This window comes from Oncorhynchus kisutch, linkage group LG17 (genome assembly GCF_002021735.2).
Source record: "Oncorhynchus kisutch isolate 150728-3 linkage group LG17, Okis_V2, whole genome shotgun sequence".
NCBI lineage: Eukaryota > Metazoa > Chordata > Actinopteri > Salmoniformes > Salmonidae > Oncorhynchus > Oncorhynchus kisutch.
The window spans coordinates 40296955-40317425 of NC_034190.2; the positions used below are offsets into that span (position 1 = coordinate 40296955).

Sequence of the window (20471 nt, forward strand, 5' to 3'; positions counted from 1 at the left end):
GCTGTTCTGGGATCGATTCACACTTTTCGCACCAAAGTACGTTCATCTCTAGGAGACAGAATGCATCTCCTTCCTGAGCAGTATGATGGCTGCGTGGTTCCATGGTGTTTATACATGCGTACTATTGTTTGTACAGATGAATGTGGTACCGTCAGGCATTTGGAAATTGCTCCCAAGGATGAACCAGACTTGTGGAGGTCTACAATTGTTTTTCTGGGGTCTTGGCTGATTTCTTTAGATTTTCCCATGATGTCAAGCAAAGAGGCATTGAGTGTGAAGGTAGGCCTTGAAATACATCCACAGGTACACCTCAACTTAGTGTATGTAAAATTCTGACCCACTGGATTTGTGATACAGTGAATTATAAGTGAAAATCTGTTTTGTAAAAAATTGTTGGAAAATTACTTGTGTCATGCACAAAGAAGATGTCCTAACCGATTTGCCAAAACCATAGTTTGTTCACCAGATTTGTGGAGTGGTTGAAAAACAATTTTTAATGACTCCAACATAAGTTTATGTAAACTTCCGACTTCCATCTGTATATAGTGGGGCTCCACGATATAGGGGGGAAAAAAAAATCGAGTTGCGTTTTTACACGTTTGTGATCTACAGGTAACTGCCAAAATAAAAGATATACCAACATAAAGTGTCTTAGGAGTTAAACACACCAATAGCGTTTGCTGACCAATATCACTGATTCCCCTGGTACTGCTGCTCTTTCTGTGCACCAGTTCCGGAGGTCTACGTCACCGGCCCGCTAGGCACCACTGAACTGCACACCTGGTTCCCATTCCCCCCTGATTAGTAATTGTATAAATTTTTTATTTATTTTTTACCTTTTATTTAACTAGGCAAGTCAGTTAACAAATTTAACCTCGCTCTTTTGTTTTGCGTTGCATCCCTGTAATTGTTTTGAGCTTTATCCCCGTGCCTTTCATGGCATGTTGTATTTTGGGTGGTGTATTAAATCCCCCTATTTCGTATTCCTGCGCCTGTCTCCAGCGTGGCATACAATGTGGCAGCCGAGAGTACTTAGCACCTCTGAACCGAGTGCCAGCCGTAATTTGCGAACCTAGTGCGCACCAAATTTACATGTAAAATCATGCGAAAATGTCTGCAGTCAGACATCTACAGCGGGTGGTCCCTAAAACACAGTGTACTGAACGATCGGTAGACAAACGCTTGATCCTCAGTCGGTGTGATGTGTGCCTTTTTATAACAGGGCTTTGGGCCACCACTAGCCAGAACAGCTTAAATGCACCTTAGCATAGATTCTACAAGTGTCTGGAACGGCCATGAGAAATTCAATCATTTGATGTTTTGTTGATGATTGTTGAAAACTTTCTCAGGCGTCGCTCTACAATCTCCCGTAAGTGTTCAATTGGGTTGAGATCTGCTGACAAAGGCTGCATTTACACAGGCAGCCCAATTCTGGTCTTTTTTCCATTAATTGGTTTTTTGATCAATCGCATCAGATCGGTCAAAAGACCAATTATTATCCGAATTGGGCTGCCTGTGTAAAAGCAGCCTGAGACACACACACACATCCTTTAAACCCCCTATGCTCCCTTGAGACCCCTATTTCAAAGTCACTGAGATCTCTTCATCTAGCCATGGTAGCCAAAATAATGGGAAACTGGGCATTTTTATACATGACCGTAATTGGGATTGGGATATTACTTGCTTAATTTACTCAGGAACCACACCTACGTGGAAGCGCCTTATTTCAATATACTTTGTATCCCTCATTTACTCAAATGTTTCCTTTATTTTGGCAGTTACCTGTAGATCAAAACACTCGGGTGAATTGTTGGAATCATTGAAATAGAATGATTTATATTAAGAAGCAAAGTGGAAAGCTGCAACGTTCTTTTTTTGGAACAATTTGTTTACTGCATTTGACCGAACAGAACAGCTTTTGTTTTAATAGAACAACTCCTAGTGAATCTAACAGCGAGGAGGAACAGAGCTGCTTGATTGAGAGGGGGTGGAACTTGGTGTGTGTGGGAAGCAGCCACAAGAGGGGAGGGAATGAGATGACAAACGGAGTAAACTAGAAAAACGGATGTTTCACGTGGCATAGTGGTGTTTTAATGTGCGTGATTTATACGGATCTCTTGCAATATGGATATTGTGCATGTCAGTATTGCGATTTCGATGTGAATTTGATTAGTTGTGCAGCCCTACTACATTCATTGCATTTTTGCGAGCGGCCACTGCGTAGAATAAGCCCCAGGCTTTACAATGTTCTTCCCAGCAACTGCAATAATCCCTACTGTCCCATAGTAGTCATGTTTAACTTAACTTCCATCACTTTCAGTTATGAAGTACATATTCAGAGCGCTGCCCTGTCATATCATCTCTTCACCTTAATCAGATCCCCCTACGCGTTCCCACGAGAGTATGACCGTATTATTATAGCCAACAACATCCATTCAATCATTGTAATTAGCAGCAGTGTAATTGCATGGTCATGGTGTAATACTTGAATGGCAATGGATAGACATTAGTGCCCTCTTGAGAGTCTACATTGAAGCGCAGGTTGACCTTATTGAAATGCAGAGAATGCAGAGATATTGTTATTTTAAAAGGGATGTGTAGAGCATTGTTGAGTAGTACTAGTTGCTCATTGTAAATGGGTAGGACTGTGTTGTGCTACTTGTTCTCATTTTCCAAAACAGGCGTGGCTTTATTCATCAACTGAATGGAACTGCCAGCCTTCTAACTACAAACCTTTTTTTTTAACTAAACACCATCTTTGAATTCTTCATTAGCATTGGCCTCCTTATAGGTTACCTCTTAGAATGAGCACAAGAACGACCCGGTCTTCGCTAAGAAATGATTAGTGTGCAAATAGCTCATGTTAGAGACTTATCGTCCTTTTCATCATTCAAAACAGGTGCTCTGCCAGATCCACCTCTGTTCATTACAGATAGCTAATTATGTACAATCACGGCATAGCCTGTGTAAATCAATACCCAAAATTGCTGATCTAAATGCGTTGCAGACTCTGAACTGAGACATTTTGAAAGGAAAATGTATGTTTATGGTATAGAAGGAATCAATGGGGGGGGGGAAGTCTTAACAGACTGACAGTGCAGTTATTTCATTAGGAATAGCCAGCATGAACAGAGCCTTCGCTTGAGTGCAGAGGAGCTATTCGCTGGAGAAGGTACTGTTTTAAGTTTCACATTGACATTCGTCTGTGTGTATGTGTCTCTGAATCTGTCCTAGTGTTCTTCTCATGCCACTTCACTCAAGCGACATTTCTGGTGCTTGAAAAACAGTGAAGGACTTAAGTGATTGACAGACACTCATGTCAGTGCTCAAATTGAGGCCATTATCATTCCAAGAATTGACTTGTTCTCGAGCTTAACTCACATGAATAGATTTAACATTCAGTACTTCACCATTCATGATCAACCTGCCCATTGTTTCAGTTAATCACTACTAGGGACTCCAGGAGTCCAGACAATGTTGCTATATTTGGTTACGTTGCCAATGAAATGTTTTTATTTTCTCCATGGGTGGGGACTTGAGACTTTGGTACATAATATTAAATTGTATCTCACGGAATAGGTTGAGATGCTGAATTACTCTTGAACTAAAGTTTTACCAGTCACTCCGAATGATCAGCCCAATTGGTCTAGATAGTCTAGACCAGTGGTTCCCAGAATTTTTATAGTCCCGTACCCCTTCAAAACATTCAACCTCCAGCTGCGTACCCCCTCTAGCACCAGGGTCAGCGCACTCTCAAATTTTGTTTTTTGCCATAATTGTAAGCCTGCCACACACACTATACAATACATTTATTAAACATAAGAATGAGTGTGAGTTTTTGCCACAACCCGGCTCACGGGAAATGACAACGAGCTCTTATAGGATCAGGGTACAAATAATAATATAATAATAATCAATCATTTTGCTCTTTATTTAAACATCTTACATATAAAACCTTATTTGTTCATCACAAATTGTGAATAACTCACCACAGGTTAATGAGAAGGGTGTGCTTGAAAGGATGCACATGGATGCACATCCAATACAATCCAATGTTTGATTGTATTGGAGAGAGTCTCAGTCTTAAATCATTTTCCTCACACAGTCTGTGCCTGTATTTAGTTTTCATGCTAGTGAGGGCCGAGAATCCACTCTCATATAGGTACGTGGTTGCAAAGGGCATCAGTGTCTTAACAGCGTGATTTGCCAAGGCAGGATACTCTGAGCACAGCCCAATCCAGAAATCGGACCGTGGCTTCTGATTTAAATAGAATTTTCACAGAACCTCTTGTTGCGATTTTGATGAGTCTCTCTTGTTCAGATATCAGTAAGTGGACTGAAGGCAGGGCATGAAAGGGATAACGAATCCAGTTGTTTGTGTTTTCTGTTTCGGGAAGGTACCTGCGTAATTGTGCACCCAACTCACTCAGGTGTTTCGCTATATCACATTGTCCGTAAGCTTGAGTTCAGTCGCACAAAAAAATCCTACATTGATGGAAAGACCTGGGTGGTGTCCTTGTTAATGCAGACAGAGAAGAGCTCCAATTTCTTAATCATAGTCTCAATTGTGTCCCGCACATTGAATATAGTTGCGGAGAGACCCTGTAATCCTAGATTCAGATCATTCAGGCGAGAAAAAACATCACCCAGGTAGGCCAGTCGTGTGAGAAACTCGTTATCATTGCAAGCGGTCAGACAAGTGAAAATGAAGGTCAGTAAAGAAAACTTTAAGCTCATGTCAATACTTTGCCCCTTGATAACCAGCGCACTTCTGTATGTTGTAAAAGCGTTACATGGTCGAAGCTCATATCCTTGCATAGTGCAGAAAATACACGAGAGTTCAGGGGCCTTGCTTTAACCAAGTTAACCATTTTCACTGTAGTGTCCAAAACGTCTTTCAAGCTGTCAGGCATTCCCTTGGCAGCAAGAGCCTCTCGGTGGATGCTGCAGTGTACCCACGTGGCATCGGGAGCAACTGCTTGCACTGCATTACCACTCCACTATGTCTCCCTTTCATGGCTTTTGCGCCATCAGTACCAACACATCCTGACCACCGAAGTCCATTTGTCACAAAGCTGTCCCGTACTTTAAAAATATCCTCTCCTGTTGTCCTGGTTTCCAGTGGTTTGCAGAAGAGGATGTCTTCCTTAATTGACCCCCCCCCCCCCCATAAACGTAACAGACATATACCAGGAGCTGTGCCAGGCCCACCTCGTCTGTTGACTCATCCAGCTGTAACACATGGAATTATCTGGCTTGTATGCGAAGCAGTAATTGTTTCTAAACATCTCCTGCCATGTCACTGATGTGTCGTGAAACAGTGTTGTTATTAATGAAGGCATAGGGAGTTGTTGGCGCTGACAGAGTGTTGCCTCGCTTCGCATTCTTAGGAAACTATGCAGTTTTATGTATTATTTCTTACACTGTTAACCCAGGAAATCGTAAGTCTAATACATACAGCCGGGAAGAACTATTAGAGCAACGTTAACTTACCAACATTACGACCAGGAATACGACTTTCCCAAAGTGGATCCTCTGTTTGACCACCACCCAGGACAATGGATCGGAACCCAGTAGGCAACCCAAAACAACGGCGTCGCAGACGGAGCGGTCTTCTGGTCAGGCTCCGTAGATGGGCACATCGCTCACCGCTCCCAAGGATACTACTCGCCAATGTCCAGTCTCTTGACAACAAGGTAGATGAAAATCGAGCAAGGGTTGCTTTCCAGAGAGACATCAGAGATTGTAACAGTCTCTTTCACGGAAACATGGCTCACTCGTGACACGTTATCGGGGTCAGTACAGCCACACGGTTTCTTCACGCATTGCGCCGACAGAAAAAACATCTTTCTGGCAAGAAGGAGGGTGGTGGTGTATGCCTTATGATTAACGAGTCGTGGTGTGATCATAATAACATACAGGAACTCAAGTCCTTTTGTTCACCTGACCTAGAATTCCTTACAATCAAATGCCGACCGCATTATCTACCAAGATAATTCTCTTCGATTATAATCACAGCCGTGTATAGCCCCCCCCCCCCCCCCCCCCCCCCCCCCAAGCAGACACCTCGATGGCCCTGAAAGGTCATTGGACTCTATGTAAACTGGGAACCACATCCTGAGGCTGCATTTATTGTAGCTAGGGATTTTAACAAGGCTAATCTGAAAACGAGGCTCCCTAAATTTGATCAGCATATCGAATGTTTGAACCGGGCTGGCAGCATTCTGGATCATTGCTACTCTAACTTCCGCGACGCATACAAAGCTCGCCCTCTTTCGGCAAATCTGACCACGAGTCCATTTTGTTGCTCCCAGTCTATAGACAGAAACTAAAACAGGAAACGCCCGAGCTCAGGTCTGGTCAATGCTGGTTCAACCAATCTGAATCCACGCTTCAAGATTGCTTCGATCACGTGGTCTTGGATATGTTCCGGATAGCCTCAGACAACAACATTGATGTATACGCTGATTTGGTGAGTGAGTTTATTAGCAAGTGCATCAGTGATGTTGTACCCGCGGTGACTATTAAAACCTTCCCCAACCAGAACCTGTGGATTTATGGTAGCATCACAGCAAAATTGAAAGTGCGAACCACTGCTTTTAATCATGGCGACCGGAAACATGACCGAATACAAACAGTGTAGCTATTCCATCCGCAAGGCAATCAAACAAGCTAATAGCCGCGTCCTCAGAGCATGCGCAGACTAGCTGGGCGGTGTGTTTACGGACATATTCAATCAATCCCTATCCCAGTCTGCTGTTCCCACATGCTTCAAGAGGGCCACCATTGTTCCTGTTCCCAAGAAAGCTAAGGTAACTGAGCTAAATGACTATCCCCCCCATAGCACTCACTTCCGTCATCATTAAGTGCTTTGAGAGACTAGTCAAGGATCATATCACCTCCACCCTACCTGACACCCTAGACCCACTCCAACTTGCTTACCGCCCCAATAGGTCCACAGACAACGCAATCACACTGCACACTGCCCTAACCCATCTGGACAAGAGGAATGCCTACGTAAGAATGCTGTTCATCGATTACATACAGCTCAGCATTTAACACCATAGTACCCTCAACTCCTCATTAAGCTCGAGACACTGGGTCTCGATCCCGCCCTGTGCAACTGGGTCCTGGACTTTCTGATGGGCAGCCCACAGGTGGTGAGGGTAGGAAACATCTCCACCCCTCTGATCCTCAACACTGGGGCCCCACAAGGGTGCATTCTCAGCCCTCTCCTGTACTCCCTGTTCACCCATGACTGCGTGGCCATGCACGCCTCCAACTCAATCATCAAGTTTACAGACGACACTACAGTGGTAGGCCTGATTTAACAACAATGACGAGACGGCCTACAGGGAGGAGGTGAGGGCCCTCGGAGTGTGGTGTCAGGAAAATAGCCTCACACTCAACGTCAACAAAACAAAGGAGATGATCGTGGACTTCAGGAAACAGCAGAGGGAGCATCCCCCTATCCACATCGATGGATCAGTAGTGGAAAGTTTTAAGTTCGTTGGCGTACACATCATGGACAAACTGAAATGGTCCACTCACACAGGAAGCGTGGTGAAGAATGCACAATAGCGCCTCTTCAACCTCAGGAGGGTGAAGAAATTTAGCTTGTCACCAAAAACACTCACAAACTTTTACAGATGGACAATCGAGAGCATCCTGACGAGCTGTATCACCACCTGGTACGGCAACTGCTCCGCCCACATCTGTAAGGCTCTCCAGAGGGTAGTGAGGTCTGCACAACGCATCACCGGGGGCAAACTACCTGCTCTCCAGGTCCCCTACACCACCCGATGTCACATGAAGGCCAAAAAGATCATCAAGAACAACAACCACCCGAGCCACTGCCTGTCCACCCTGCTATCATCCAGAAGCCGAGGTCAGTACAGTTGCATCAAAGCTAGGACCGAGAGATTATGTCGATATAGAGAGAATCTACTTTGATGCGAAAAGTGCAAATCAATCCCAGAAAAACAGCAAAGAACCTTGTGAAGATGCTGGAGGAAACAGGTACAAAATTATCTATATCCACAGTAAAACGAGTCCTATATCGACATAACATGAAAGGCCACTCAGCCACTGCTCCAAAACCGCCAGACTACGGTTTGCAACTGCACATGGGGACAAAGATCGTACTTTTTGGAGAAATGTCTTCTGGTCTGATGAAACAAAAATAGAACTGTTTGGCCATAATGACCATTGTTATGTTTGGAGGAAAAAGGGGGATGCTTGCAAGACGAAGAACAGCATCCCAAACGTGAAGCACGGGGGTGGCAGCATCACGTTGTGCGGGTGCTTTGCTGCAGGAGGGACTTGTGCACTTCACAAAATAGATGGCAACATGAGGGAGGGAAAACTGTGGATATATTGAAGAAACATCTCAAGACATCTGTCAGGAAGTTTGGAAGCTTGGTCATAAATGGGTCTTCCAAATGGACAATGACCCCAAGCATTCTTCCAAAGTTGTGGCAAAGTCAGTGTGTTGGAGTGGTCATCACAAAGCCCTGACCTCAATCCTATAGTAAATGTGTGGGCAGAACTGAAAAAGTGTGTGTGAGCAAGGTCTACAAACCTGACTCAGTTACACCAGCTCTGTCAGGAGGCATGGGCCAAAATTCACCCAACTTATTGTGGGGAGCTTGTGGAAGGCTACCCAAAACGAAACATTTGACCCAAGTTAAACAATTTAATGGCAATGCTACCAAATACTAATTGAGTGTATGTAAACTTCTGACCACTGGGAATGTGATGAAAGAAATAAAAGCTGAAATAAATAATTCTCTCTATTATTCTGACATTTCACATTCTTAAAATACAGTGGTGATCCTAACTGACCTGAGACAGGGAATTTTAACTAGGATAAAATGTCAGGAATTGTGAAAAACTTAGTTTAAATGTATTTGGCTAAGGTGTATGTAAACTTCCGACTTCAACTGTATGTACATGAGCTCTAATATGCCCTAGAAAGCTCTGTCCATTTAGTTGTGTTAGGCTTTGAAACAATATTGACAGCAACCATGTTTTCCACTCAGTTTCAGCCTGTTGTTGAACTTCTTTCTTCATATTGATCAATCACAGTAAGGTGAGTTTTAAAAGCACAGGACTATTTTGATGGTAAATGTTTGTGTTTTTTGGTAGCATTTGCATTGATGTCAGTGGTTAGAGGGACGATGGAGCCCTGAGTACCAGGCCATCAGCGACCTGATGGTCGTTAGCTAGCTGGGTACTACCAGCACGTGTCCAGATTGCATAAGAGGTCACGTGGAATTTTACTGCGGTCATGACTACCGACAGCCCTACCAGTGAGTCACTTTTTTACATGGTTGGTGTTTGGATAGCAGGCCGTCTTTGGGCCTGTGAGAGCTCCTCACACAGACACCGATGCATACCCTGACACTTTTAATAGAATACACAGCACATTGGTTGATAATGTGTCAGACTGAAATGTGATAGTCATCACAAAATGTATGTCATTATGTTTTGCACATCTATTGACGTGACCATGAACTTGTGTAATGATGTCCTATTTCTCCCATTGTGATGATGGTTATCGGAAATGAACATTTGATTCTCTCCTTTTGTTTCTCCGTAGCATCCAATGCCAAAGAGCAGCGATTCTGGATGAACCAACTCCAAGCATGTGCCAGACGCCACTCCGACAGCAGTGCCAAGGTGTTTACAACGCGTACACACACACTGCAGTCACAACTAAGCTCTAGCTCCTGGCATATGTCCCTAAGGAAGAGCCGTGCAGTGACAGGGAAGCCTTGACTTCCAGTTAGAGATGAATATACCACTGAGTTTACAAATCGCATCGCAGGCATTTCCGTCCTCTGTAAGCACAGCTCAGATTTATATAATTACTTGGGTTCAGGCACTTTGGAGGAAATGAAATTGCTGTTAATATGGCTTTGGACAAAGGGCTTGAATGGACAACTATGGTATTAGTGTAGGGGTCAGGAGTGGGAGAAAGGCTGTAGTTTGAGAAAGCAGCTTTGTGGTTGTGAAATTTTGTCGCAAACCACTGTGCTTTTGTTGGGTGCATTGTTGGCACACAGCAAATGCTCTTTTCTATAGTGGTTGGATTTTGGAAATATTTAGCTTTCCTGCAGCCTCAATGCACACAGCAGCCAAAAATAGATAGCATTCATATACAGTGCATTCGGAAGGTACGTTACAGCCTTATTCTAAAATAGAATAAGCCTTATTCTTTGTCGATTTTCCTCTTCAATCGACACACAATACCCCATAATGACACAGCAAAATCTGTTACATTTTTTGAAATGTTTGCAAATGTATTAAAATTTTAAAACTTAAATAACTTATTCACATAAGTATTCAGACCCTTTGCTATGAGACTCAAAATTAAGCTCTGGTGCATCCTGTTTCCATTTACCTGTGGTAAATTAAATTCATTGGACATCATTTGTAAAGGCGCACACATCTGTCTATAAAAGGTCCCACAGTTGACAGTGCATGTCAGAGCAAAAACCAAGCCATGAGGTCAAAGGAATTGTCCGTAGAGCTCAGAGACAGGATTGTGTCGAGGCAACGATCTAGGGAAGGGTACCAAAAATGTGTGCAGTATTGAAGGTCCCCAAGAACACAGTGGCCCCCATCATTCTTACATGGAAGAAGTCTGTAACCACCAAGATTCTTCCTAGAGCTGGCCACTTGGCCAAACTGAGCAATCGGGGAAAATGGGCTTTGGTCAGGGAGGTGACCAAGAACCCTAGTCACTCTGACAGAGCTCCAAAGTTACTCTATGGAGATGGGAGAACCTTCCAGAAGGACAACCATCTCTGCACCACTCCACCAATCAGGCCTTTATGGTAGAGTGGCCAGACGGGAGCCACTGACAACCCTCTTGGAGTTTGCCAAAAGGCACCTAAAGGACTGTCAGACCATGAATGCCAAGTGTTATGTCTGGAGGAAACCTGGCACCATGAATACAGTGAAGCATGATGGTGGCAGCATCATGCTGTAGGGATGTTTTTCAGCGGCAAGGATTGGAAGACCAGTGGAAGGACCAAGGAAAAGATGAACGGAGCAAAGTACAGAGATCCTTGATGAAAACCTGCTCCAAAGCACTCAGACTGGGGCAAAGGTTCTCCTTCCAACAGGACAATGACCCTAAGCACACAGCCAAGACAACACAGGAGTGGCTTCGGGACAAGTCTCTGAATGTTCTTGAGTGGCCCAGCCAGAGCCTGGACTTGATCCTGATCTAAAGTCTCTGGAAAGACCTGAAAATAGCTGTGCAGTGATGCTCCCCATCCAACTTGACCGAGCTTGAGAAGATATGCAGAGAAGAATGGGAGAAATGCCCCAAATACATGTGTGCCAAGCTTGTAGCGTCATAACCAAGAAGACTCAAGGTTGTAATCACTGCCAAAGGAGCTTCAACGAAGTACTGAGTAAAGGATCTGAATACTTACGTTAATGTGATATTTCCATTTAAAAAATATATAAATACAGTACCAGTCCATAGTTTGGACAAACCTACTCATTCAAGGTTTAAAATGTATTTTTACTATTTTCTACATTGTAGAATAATAGGGGAGACCTCAAAACTATGAAATAACACATGGAATCATGTAGTAACCAAAAAAGTGTTAAACACATTTTTCGAAGTAGAGTGGGGCTAAAAAGTATTTAGTCAGCCACCAATTGTGCAAGTTCTCCCACTTAAAAAGATGAGAGGCCTGTAATTTTCATCATAGGTACACTTCAACTATGACAGACAAAATTAGAAAAAAAATCCAGAAAATCACATTGTAGGATTTTTTATGAATTTATTTGCAAATTATGGTGGAAAATAAGTATTTGGTCAATAACAAAAGTTTATCTCAATACTTTGTTATATACCCTCTGTTGGCAATGACAGAGGTCAAACGTATTCTGTAAGTCTTCACAAGGTTTTCACACAATGTTGATGGTATTTTGGCCCATTCCTCCATGCAGATCTCCTCTAGAGCAGTGATGTTTTGGGGCTGTTGCTGAGCAACACGGACTTTCAACTCCCTCCAAAGATTTTCTATGGGGTTGAGATCTGGAGACTGGCTAGGCCCGGGCGGTGTGTTTGGGATCATTGTCATGCTGAAAGACCCAGCCACGTTTCATCTTCAATGCCTTGGTGATGTATCTCACGATACATGGCCCCATTCATTCTTTCCTTTACACGGATCAGTCGTTCTGGTCCCTTTGCAGAAAAACAGCCCCAAAGCATGATGTTTCTACCCCCTTGCTTCACAGTAGGTATGGTGTTCTTTGGATGCAACTCAGCATTCTTTACCAAAAAGTCTGAACATCTGAACATATGACATTTTCCCAATCTTCTTCTGGATCATCTAAATGCTCTCTAGCAAACTTCAGACGGGCCTGGACATATACTGGCTTAAGCAGGGGGACAAGTCTGGCACTGCAGGATTATTATCTTTTATACTGATAACAAGTTCAAACAGGTGCCATTAATACAGGTAACGAGTGGAGGACAGAGGAGCCTCTGTTACAGGTCTGTGAGAGCCAGAAATCTTGCTTGTTTTTAGGTGACCAAATACTTATTTTCCACCATAATTTGCAAGTAAATTCATAAAAAATCCTACAATGTGATTTTCTGGATTTTTTATCTTCCAATTTGTCTGTCATAGTTGAAGTGTACCTATGATGAAAATTACAGGCCTCTCTCATCTTTTTAAGTGGGAGAACTTGCACAATTGGTGGCTGACTAAATACTTTTTTGCCCCACTGTAGCTACCCTTTGCCTTGATGACAGCTTTGCACACTCTTGGCATTCTCTCAAACATCTTCATGAAGTAGTCATCTGGAATGTATTTCAATTAACAGGTGTGCCTTTAGGAATTTCTTTCCTTCTTAATGCATTTGAGTCAATCAGTTGTGTTGTGACAAGGTAGGGGGTATAGAGAATATAGTCTGTGAGTATAACAGAACTCATATGGCAGGCAAAAACCTGAGAACAAATCCAAACAGGAAGTGAGAAATCTGAGGTTGGTATATATTCAACCCATTCCCTATTGAAATCCCCTTGAGATATGAATGAAGATGAAGATGAAGATTCACTTCTTAAGGCTTCCACTAGATTTGAATGAGGCTTCTACTGTGTTGTGGGACTGAACGAGAGGGGAATGAGTCAGACTACTGGCAGAGAGCCAGTTCCAGGTCACACGCATAACTCATGATATCTTCCTGCGTTCTGTTCCTCCTCAAGACACAAAGGAATTCTCCAGGTGGTACTTTATTGAAGATTTATGATAAAAACATCCTAATGATTGATTCTGTACTTAGTTTGAAATGTTTCTTCAACTTGTAATATAACTTCTTGAAGATTTTGTCCGAAAAAATGGTTTACCAGCTCCAGCGTTTGGATAGGTGTACCAAACGCGCTAAGAAAAGTAGCTAATTTGACATAAATAACGGACATTATCGGACAAATCAAGCATTTATTGTGGACCTGGGATTCCTGGGAGTGCATTCTGATGAAGATCATCAAAGGTAAGGGAATATTTAGCATGTAATTTATGGTTTATGTTGACCACAACATGGCGGGTAATTTGACTTGATTGTTCTGTGCGCCGTCTCAGATTATTGCATGGTTTGCTTTTTCCATAAAGTAAAAAAAATAAAATCTGACACAGCGGTTACATTAAGGACAGGTATATCTATAATTCCATGTGTATAACTTGTATTATCATCTACATTTATGTTGACTCGATGTGGCTAAGCAAAATCACTGGATGTTTTTGGAACTAGTGAATGTAATGCGCCAATGTAAACTCAGATTTTTTTATATAAATATGAACTTTATCAAACAAAACACATGTATTATGTAATATGAAGTCCTATGAGTGTCATCTGATGATGATACATTTTATCTCTATTTGTGCTTTTTGTGACTCCTCTCTTTGGCTGGGAAAATGGCTGTTTTTATTGTGGTTTGGTGGTGACCTAACATAATCGTTTGTGGTGCTTTCGCCGTAAAGCCTATTTGAAATCGGACACTGTGGTGGGATTAACAACCTTTAAAACGGTATAAGTTACATGTATGTTTGAGGAATTTGTATGAGATTTCTGTTGTTTTGAATTTGGCGCCCTGCACTTTCACTGGCTGTTATCATATCATCCCGTTAACGGGATTGCAGCCCAAAGAGGGACATGAAGGTCAGTCAATCTGGAAAATTTCAAAAACTTTGTAAATTTATTCAAGTGCAGTCGCAAAAACCATCAATGCCCTATGATGAAACTGGCTCTCATGAGGACCGCCACAGGAAAGGAAGACCCAGAGTTACCACTGCTGCAGAGGATAAGTTCATTAAAGTTACCATCCTCAGAAATTGCAGCCCAAATAAATGCTTCACAGAGTTCAAGTAACAGACACATCTCAACATCAAATGTTCAGAGTAGACTGCATGGTTGAATTTCTGCAAAGAAACCACTATTAAAGGGCACCAATAAGCAGAAGAGACTTGCTTGGGCCAAGAAACACGAGCAACGAGTTCCCACCATGAAGCATGGAGGAGGAGGTGTGGTGGTATGGTGGTGTGGAGGTGCTTTGCTGGTGACACTGTCAGTGATTTATTTAGAATTCAAGGCACACTTAAGCAGCATGGGTACCACTGCATTTTTCAGTAATACGCCATCCCATCTGGTTTGCGCTTAGTGGGTCTATCATTTGTTTTTCAACAGGACAATGACCCAACACACCTCCAGGCTGTGTAAGGGCTATTTGACCAAGAAGGAGAGTGATTGAGTGCTGCATCAGATGACCTGGTCTCCACAATCACCCGACCTCAACCAATTGAGATGGTTTGCGATGAGTTGGACTGCAGAGTGAAGGAAAAGCAGCCAACAAGTGCTCAGCATATGTTGGAACTCCTTCAAGAATGTTGGAAAAGCATTCCAGGTGAAGCTGGTTGAGAGAATGCTAAGAGTGTGCAAAGCTGTCATCAAGGCAAAGGGTGGCTACTTTGAAGAATCTGAAATATACGTTTTTATTTGTTTAACACTTTTTTTTGTTTGTTTACTATATGATTTCATGTGTTATTTCATACTTTTGAGGTCTTCACTATTATTCTACAATGTAGAAAATAGTAAAAATGAAGAAAAACCCTTGAATGAGTAGGTGTCCAAACTTTTGACTGGTAATCTTAATTTGAAAACATTTAAAAAGCTGTTTTTACTTTGTAATTATGTGGTATTGTGTGTAGATTGATGAGGGGATTTTTACATTTTTTAAAATACATTTTAAAGTAAGGCTGTAAGTCAAGTAGTCTGAATACCTTCCCGAATGCAGGGTATTCAGTACCCTTGACTTACTACACGTTTTGTTGTGTTACAACCTGAATTCAAAATGTATTAATTTAGATTTGTTTTGTTTCACCCATCTACACGCAATACCCCATAATGACACATTTTAGCACATTTTTGAAAATGAAATACAAAAATATCTCATTTACATAAGTATTCACACCCCTGAGTCAGTACATGTTAGAATCACCTTAGTAGCAGTTACAGCTGTGAGTCGTTTTGGGTAAGTTCTGTCAAGTTGGTTGTTGATCATTGCTATTTTCAAGTCTTGCCATAGATATTCAAGCCAATTTTAAGTCTAAACTGTAACTAGGCCACATTTCAGTGTTGCCTTGGTAAGCTACTTCAGTGTCTATTTGGCCTTGTGTTTTAGGTTATTGTCCTGCTGAAAGGTGAGTTCCCAAGTGTCTTGGAAAGCGGACTGTGTTTAGCTCTCTTCTGTGCTCAGCTCTATTCCATGTATTTGTATCCTAAAAAACTTCTTAGTTCTTGCCAAAGAAAAGAATACTGTGTTCTACCTTAAATGGTTTACAGAGTTAATGTTTACAGTTAATTCATTGATCTGTATCTAAAACTATTTTTCATTTACAGTTCTTTACAAGAGTCATTTAATTAGAATTCACGTGATGAAGATTGAGAGAACTATGTACGTATTTCTGTTGTATTGGTTATTATTATTATTGGATTACACTATTGACCATTGGAGGCTGGTGACTTGAACAATTGAGGAGGATGGGAGTCCCACGGTATAGGTACGGAACGCACGGTGATGACAAAGTGATTACTGCTCACATGTCAAAGCTGCTGAATCTCACTCTTGTAAGGAAATCCTCTGACATAAATGCATTAAGGCAGCTATATGATGAATGTGAAATTCAGATTAGGATCTTAGAATCACTGGGTGTAGTGTCTACTATGCCCAATCTTACTGCAGATGATTCCAGAACATAGCTCTTGACTATAGTCATCAGAGGGGAGTAGAGGATAGTCTGTTTCCTACAGAAAGAAGTTCAGACCAGGGAGATGACCAAGAACATGCAACCTACAGAAAGAGGTTCAGACCAGGGAGATGACCAAGAACATGCAACCTACAGAAAGAGGTTCAGACCAGGGAGATGACCAAGAACATGCAACCAACAGAAAGAGGTTCAGACCAGGGAGATGACCAAGAACATGCAACCTACAGAAAGAGGTTCAGACCAGGGAGATGACCAAGAACATGCAACCAACAGAAAGAGGTTCAGACCAGGGAGATGACCAAGAACATGCAACCAACAGAAAGAGAGCAAACCATGGAACAAGTCATGCTTCTCCAATGAAATGAAAACAAAATGACCCAACATGCCATCTACTGCGGCACTGCACACAACCAGGCAGTAGGAACAAAACTGTCTATTCTGTGACATTGTAGACCACAAATCCAAAAACTGCACAGACCACAATATTGCTGCACACAAAGAGAAAAAGAGAGACTAAAGAAAATTTGAAGATGCTTTGTATGTTTAGGACAAACACACAGCATAATTATCTTACTGTGTGTACCAGTAAGAGGAGGGAGGTGCAACCCCTATTCTTTCTGCAGAAGCTGTTGTTTCCTCAGTTATTCCCCACTTAGTGAAGATGAAAACAGATGGACAGAACACTGTGTTGCTACAAACGGCAAAGGCATGGGTAGAAGGCCCATTGGGCAGTAAGATGGCTCGTTGCTTATTAGATGGAGGCAGTCAGAGAAGCTTCATACATGTGAACCTTGTGAACCTCCCAACTTCTGCTCCAGCAAAGTCCTAACAGAACACATTGAAGAGAATGTCTGGGACAAACAGCAGAGAATAGAGAGAGAGGCAATTGAAAAACCCCACAAGTGTGCACAGCTGTGATGAAGGTTCCTGGTGAACAGATTCAACATGAGCTCAATAGAAAGGGACTGCAGCTCGCAGACTTTCCAGGAGATGACAATGATCCTGAACTCTCTGTCCTGATAGGAGCAGACTACTACTGGCAGATGGTATCAGGCCGAGTGGAGCGACTGACCGAGACACTGGTTGCTTTAGAGAGCACCTTTGGATGGTAGGTGCAGGGATCCGTGTCCATGTCAAGTGTCGCCGAGGCAATATGCATGTTCATCCCACTTGATGAAGACACACTAGACTTCAAGCAACTGCATGCACTCTGGGAGCTTGAGTCTCTGGGTATCACCAGCGAGAAAACAACACAGAATCCAGAGGTAAATGAGGCTCTACAGAGGTTCGAGAGAACAACCACCTTCAAAGATGGACTAGACCATGTGGAGTTGCCATGTAAACAAGAAATGCCAGAACTCCTAGACAACTATAAAATCTCCAAGAAACGGTTTGAAGGTCTGAAGAAAAGACTGAAGAAGGGTGTGACTTTGTACCGCAGATACAATGAAGTTGTGGAGGACTACTTACAACAGGATATGGCATAGGATGTGACCAAGGACAATGCATCAAGCGCAAACAACATGAAATACTACTTACTTCACAACGCAGTACTCCGGGAGGACAAGGTGACGACAAAACAGAGTGGTGTTTGATGTCTCGTCCCATGACGATGGCTGTCCATCCCTCAATGACTGTCTACTCACAGGACCGAACCTGAATCCGGATCTGCTCAGCGTTCAGATAATTTCAGACTACATGAGATCGCATTCATGGCAGACATCAAGAAGGCTTTCCTGCAGACATCCAAAGCAGAGAGAGACGAACGTTGTGAGATTCCTGTGGCTCACATGCCCACCAATGGGAGAAAAGAAAGAGGAGCTGCGCGTGCTGAGGGTGAACAGAGTGCTATTCTTGCACTCCTCCATTCTTGCTGGCAGCTACAATCAGGAAGCACCTGAAACAATATGAAACAGAACAACCAGAAGTCACTATGTAGATGACTTCATTGCAAGTTCACACGATGTTGAAGAGGCTTACTTTGTGACAACTGCAAAACGAATGGTGTCGACTGCAGGCACAGACCTCTGCAAGGGGATGACTAACTCTCCTGAACTGAAAACAAAATGGGAGGGGAGTACGACAACTTATACCACCCGTTGATGCTAGAAACACAAGGAGTAGTGCTCAAAGCTTTAGGTTTAGTGTGGAGACCGGGACCAGATGAGAAGTATTCTTGCACGCATCTTCAAACCTCTTTGCTTCCTGATCCCCTTCAACATCAGGGTCAAGTAAATGCTCCAGTAAATGTGGGAGAGAGGGCTCAGCTGGGATGAAGTGACCATCTGTACTGACATAAGAATGGCAACCGTAGTGTTCAGAACTAGTCACACACTGAAACTACACGTGTTCTGTGACGCAAATGAAAGGGCTTACAGTGCTGTAGCTTACATGCAAGGTGAATCACAAGACAGAGGAACAATGACAAGTCTAGTCACATCAAAGTCTAGGGTAGCCCCACTCAAGAAAATTACGCTGCCACGCCTGGAGCTCATGGGAGCTGTGATTGGAGCGAGAATAGCAAAAAAACTCATGACCACACTGAAAATGAAAAAAAAACGGATCTAAATGTGGACAGACTCTATGATTGGATTTGCAGCTCACGAATGTAAACAGTTTGTCGCAAACAGAGTGCCAGAGATCCAGTTCTTGACCAATCCAGAGTCATGGTCACATATGGAAGGGAAAATAAATCCAGCCGACATCCCTACAAGAGGACAAACTGTTCAAAACTTGACACAGACCCAGCTATGGTGGAACGGACCCAAGCATTCTGACATCACCCCATTAGTCGGAGGAGACTGATGACGACAAGGATCCAGAGGAGGTGGATGCAGAACTCAAGTCCAGTGACCTGGTGACTGTACAGCTCACATCAAACAGCACAGACATCACTGAACCCGTGTTGGAGCTTGAAAGGTACAGCAAACTGAAGAGTGTTGAGTGACCGCCTGGATAAAGAGATTCATAGCCAATGCTCATACAAACATGAAGATGCAAGGTGGACTGACTGCTGACGAACTGTTCAAGGCAGAAAACTCGGCACCCAAAGCTCAACAAGGAGGAAATGGCAAGCAGATGGGAAGTACAGGCAGAGACTTGGGACCAGCTTCTGGAACAGCTGGTGAAGAGACTACTTGCTGGATCTAAAGTCAGCGCACCGCTGTGACACACCACAGCCCACCCCACTGAAAGTGAGGGACGTTGCAATCATCGGAGAAGATAACACACCTAGACAAGCCTGGAAACTAGGGAAGTTTGGGGAACTGTTTCCAGGCCGAGATGGCCTAGTTAAGTCATGTTCAGTTCGAACTGCCCCAGGGACTTTGTTGAGGAGACCTATTCAGTTGATAAACTGCTTAGAGATGTAGATGAACACAGGATGTTGTAGCTTAAATGGGTTACAGAGTTAATGTATACAGTTAATTCATTGAGCTGTATCTAAAGATATGTTTCTTTTACAATTCTTTACATATGTACAAGAGTAATTGTATTAGAATTCATGTGATGGATATTGAGAGAACTATGTACATACTACTTATGTATTAAATTACCCTATTGACCGCAAGTACCAGAATGCCTTGCGACCGGAAGTAAAAATATATATATAAAAAAAAAACTAAGAGATAGCGTCAGCTATGTACAAGTGAACCAGTATTATTACTAAAAATAAGCTTTCATCTGACGACCTGAGTCATTACTTTGAAGTTAGTTATTCTATATACCCATAACATGATGCAGCCACCACCATGCTTGAAAATAAGAAGAGTGGTACTCAGTGATATGTTTGGGGCAAATCTGACACAACACAACATTTTGTATTCAGGACATAAAGTGAATTTATTTGCCACATACTTTAGTGCCTTAATACAAACTGGGTGCATTTAAAAAAAATTAAAAAAATAATTCTGTACAGGCTTCCTTCTTTTCACTCTGTCATTTAGGTTAGTATTGTGGAGTAACTACAATGTTGTTGATCCATCCTCAGTTTTCTCCTATCACAGCCATTAAACTCACCATTGGCCTCATGGTGAAATCCCTGAGCAGTTCCTTCCTCTCCGGCAACTCGGTTAGGAAGGATGCATGTATCTTTGTAGTGACTGGGTGTATTGATACACCATCCAAAGTGTTACTAATAACTTTACAATGCTCAAAGGGGATATTCAATGTCTGCTTTTT

At 42.7% G+C, this 20471-nt stretch overlaps 1 protein-coding gene across 1 annotated transcript in view; it reads left to right on the forward strand.

Moving 5' to 3' along the window:
• LOC109907665 (oxysterol-binding protein-related protein 10) overlaps window positions 1-20471 on the forward strand; it is a 143518-nt gene that overhangs the window by 36379 nt on the left and 86668 nt on the right. Inside the window, exon 3 of the mRNA XM_020505763.2 lies at window positions 9602-9681. Within this exon, the coding sequence (XP_020361352.1) occupies window positions 9602-9681 (80 nt within the window). The remainder of the gene's footprint in view (window positions 1-9601; window positions 9682-20471) is intronic.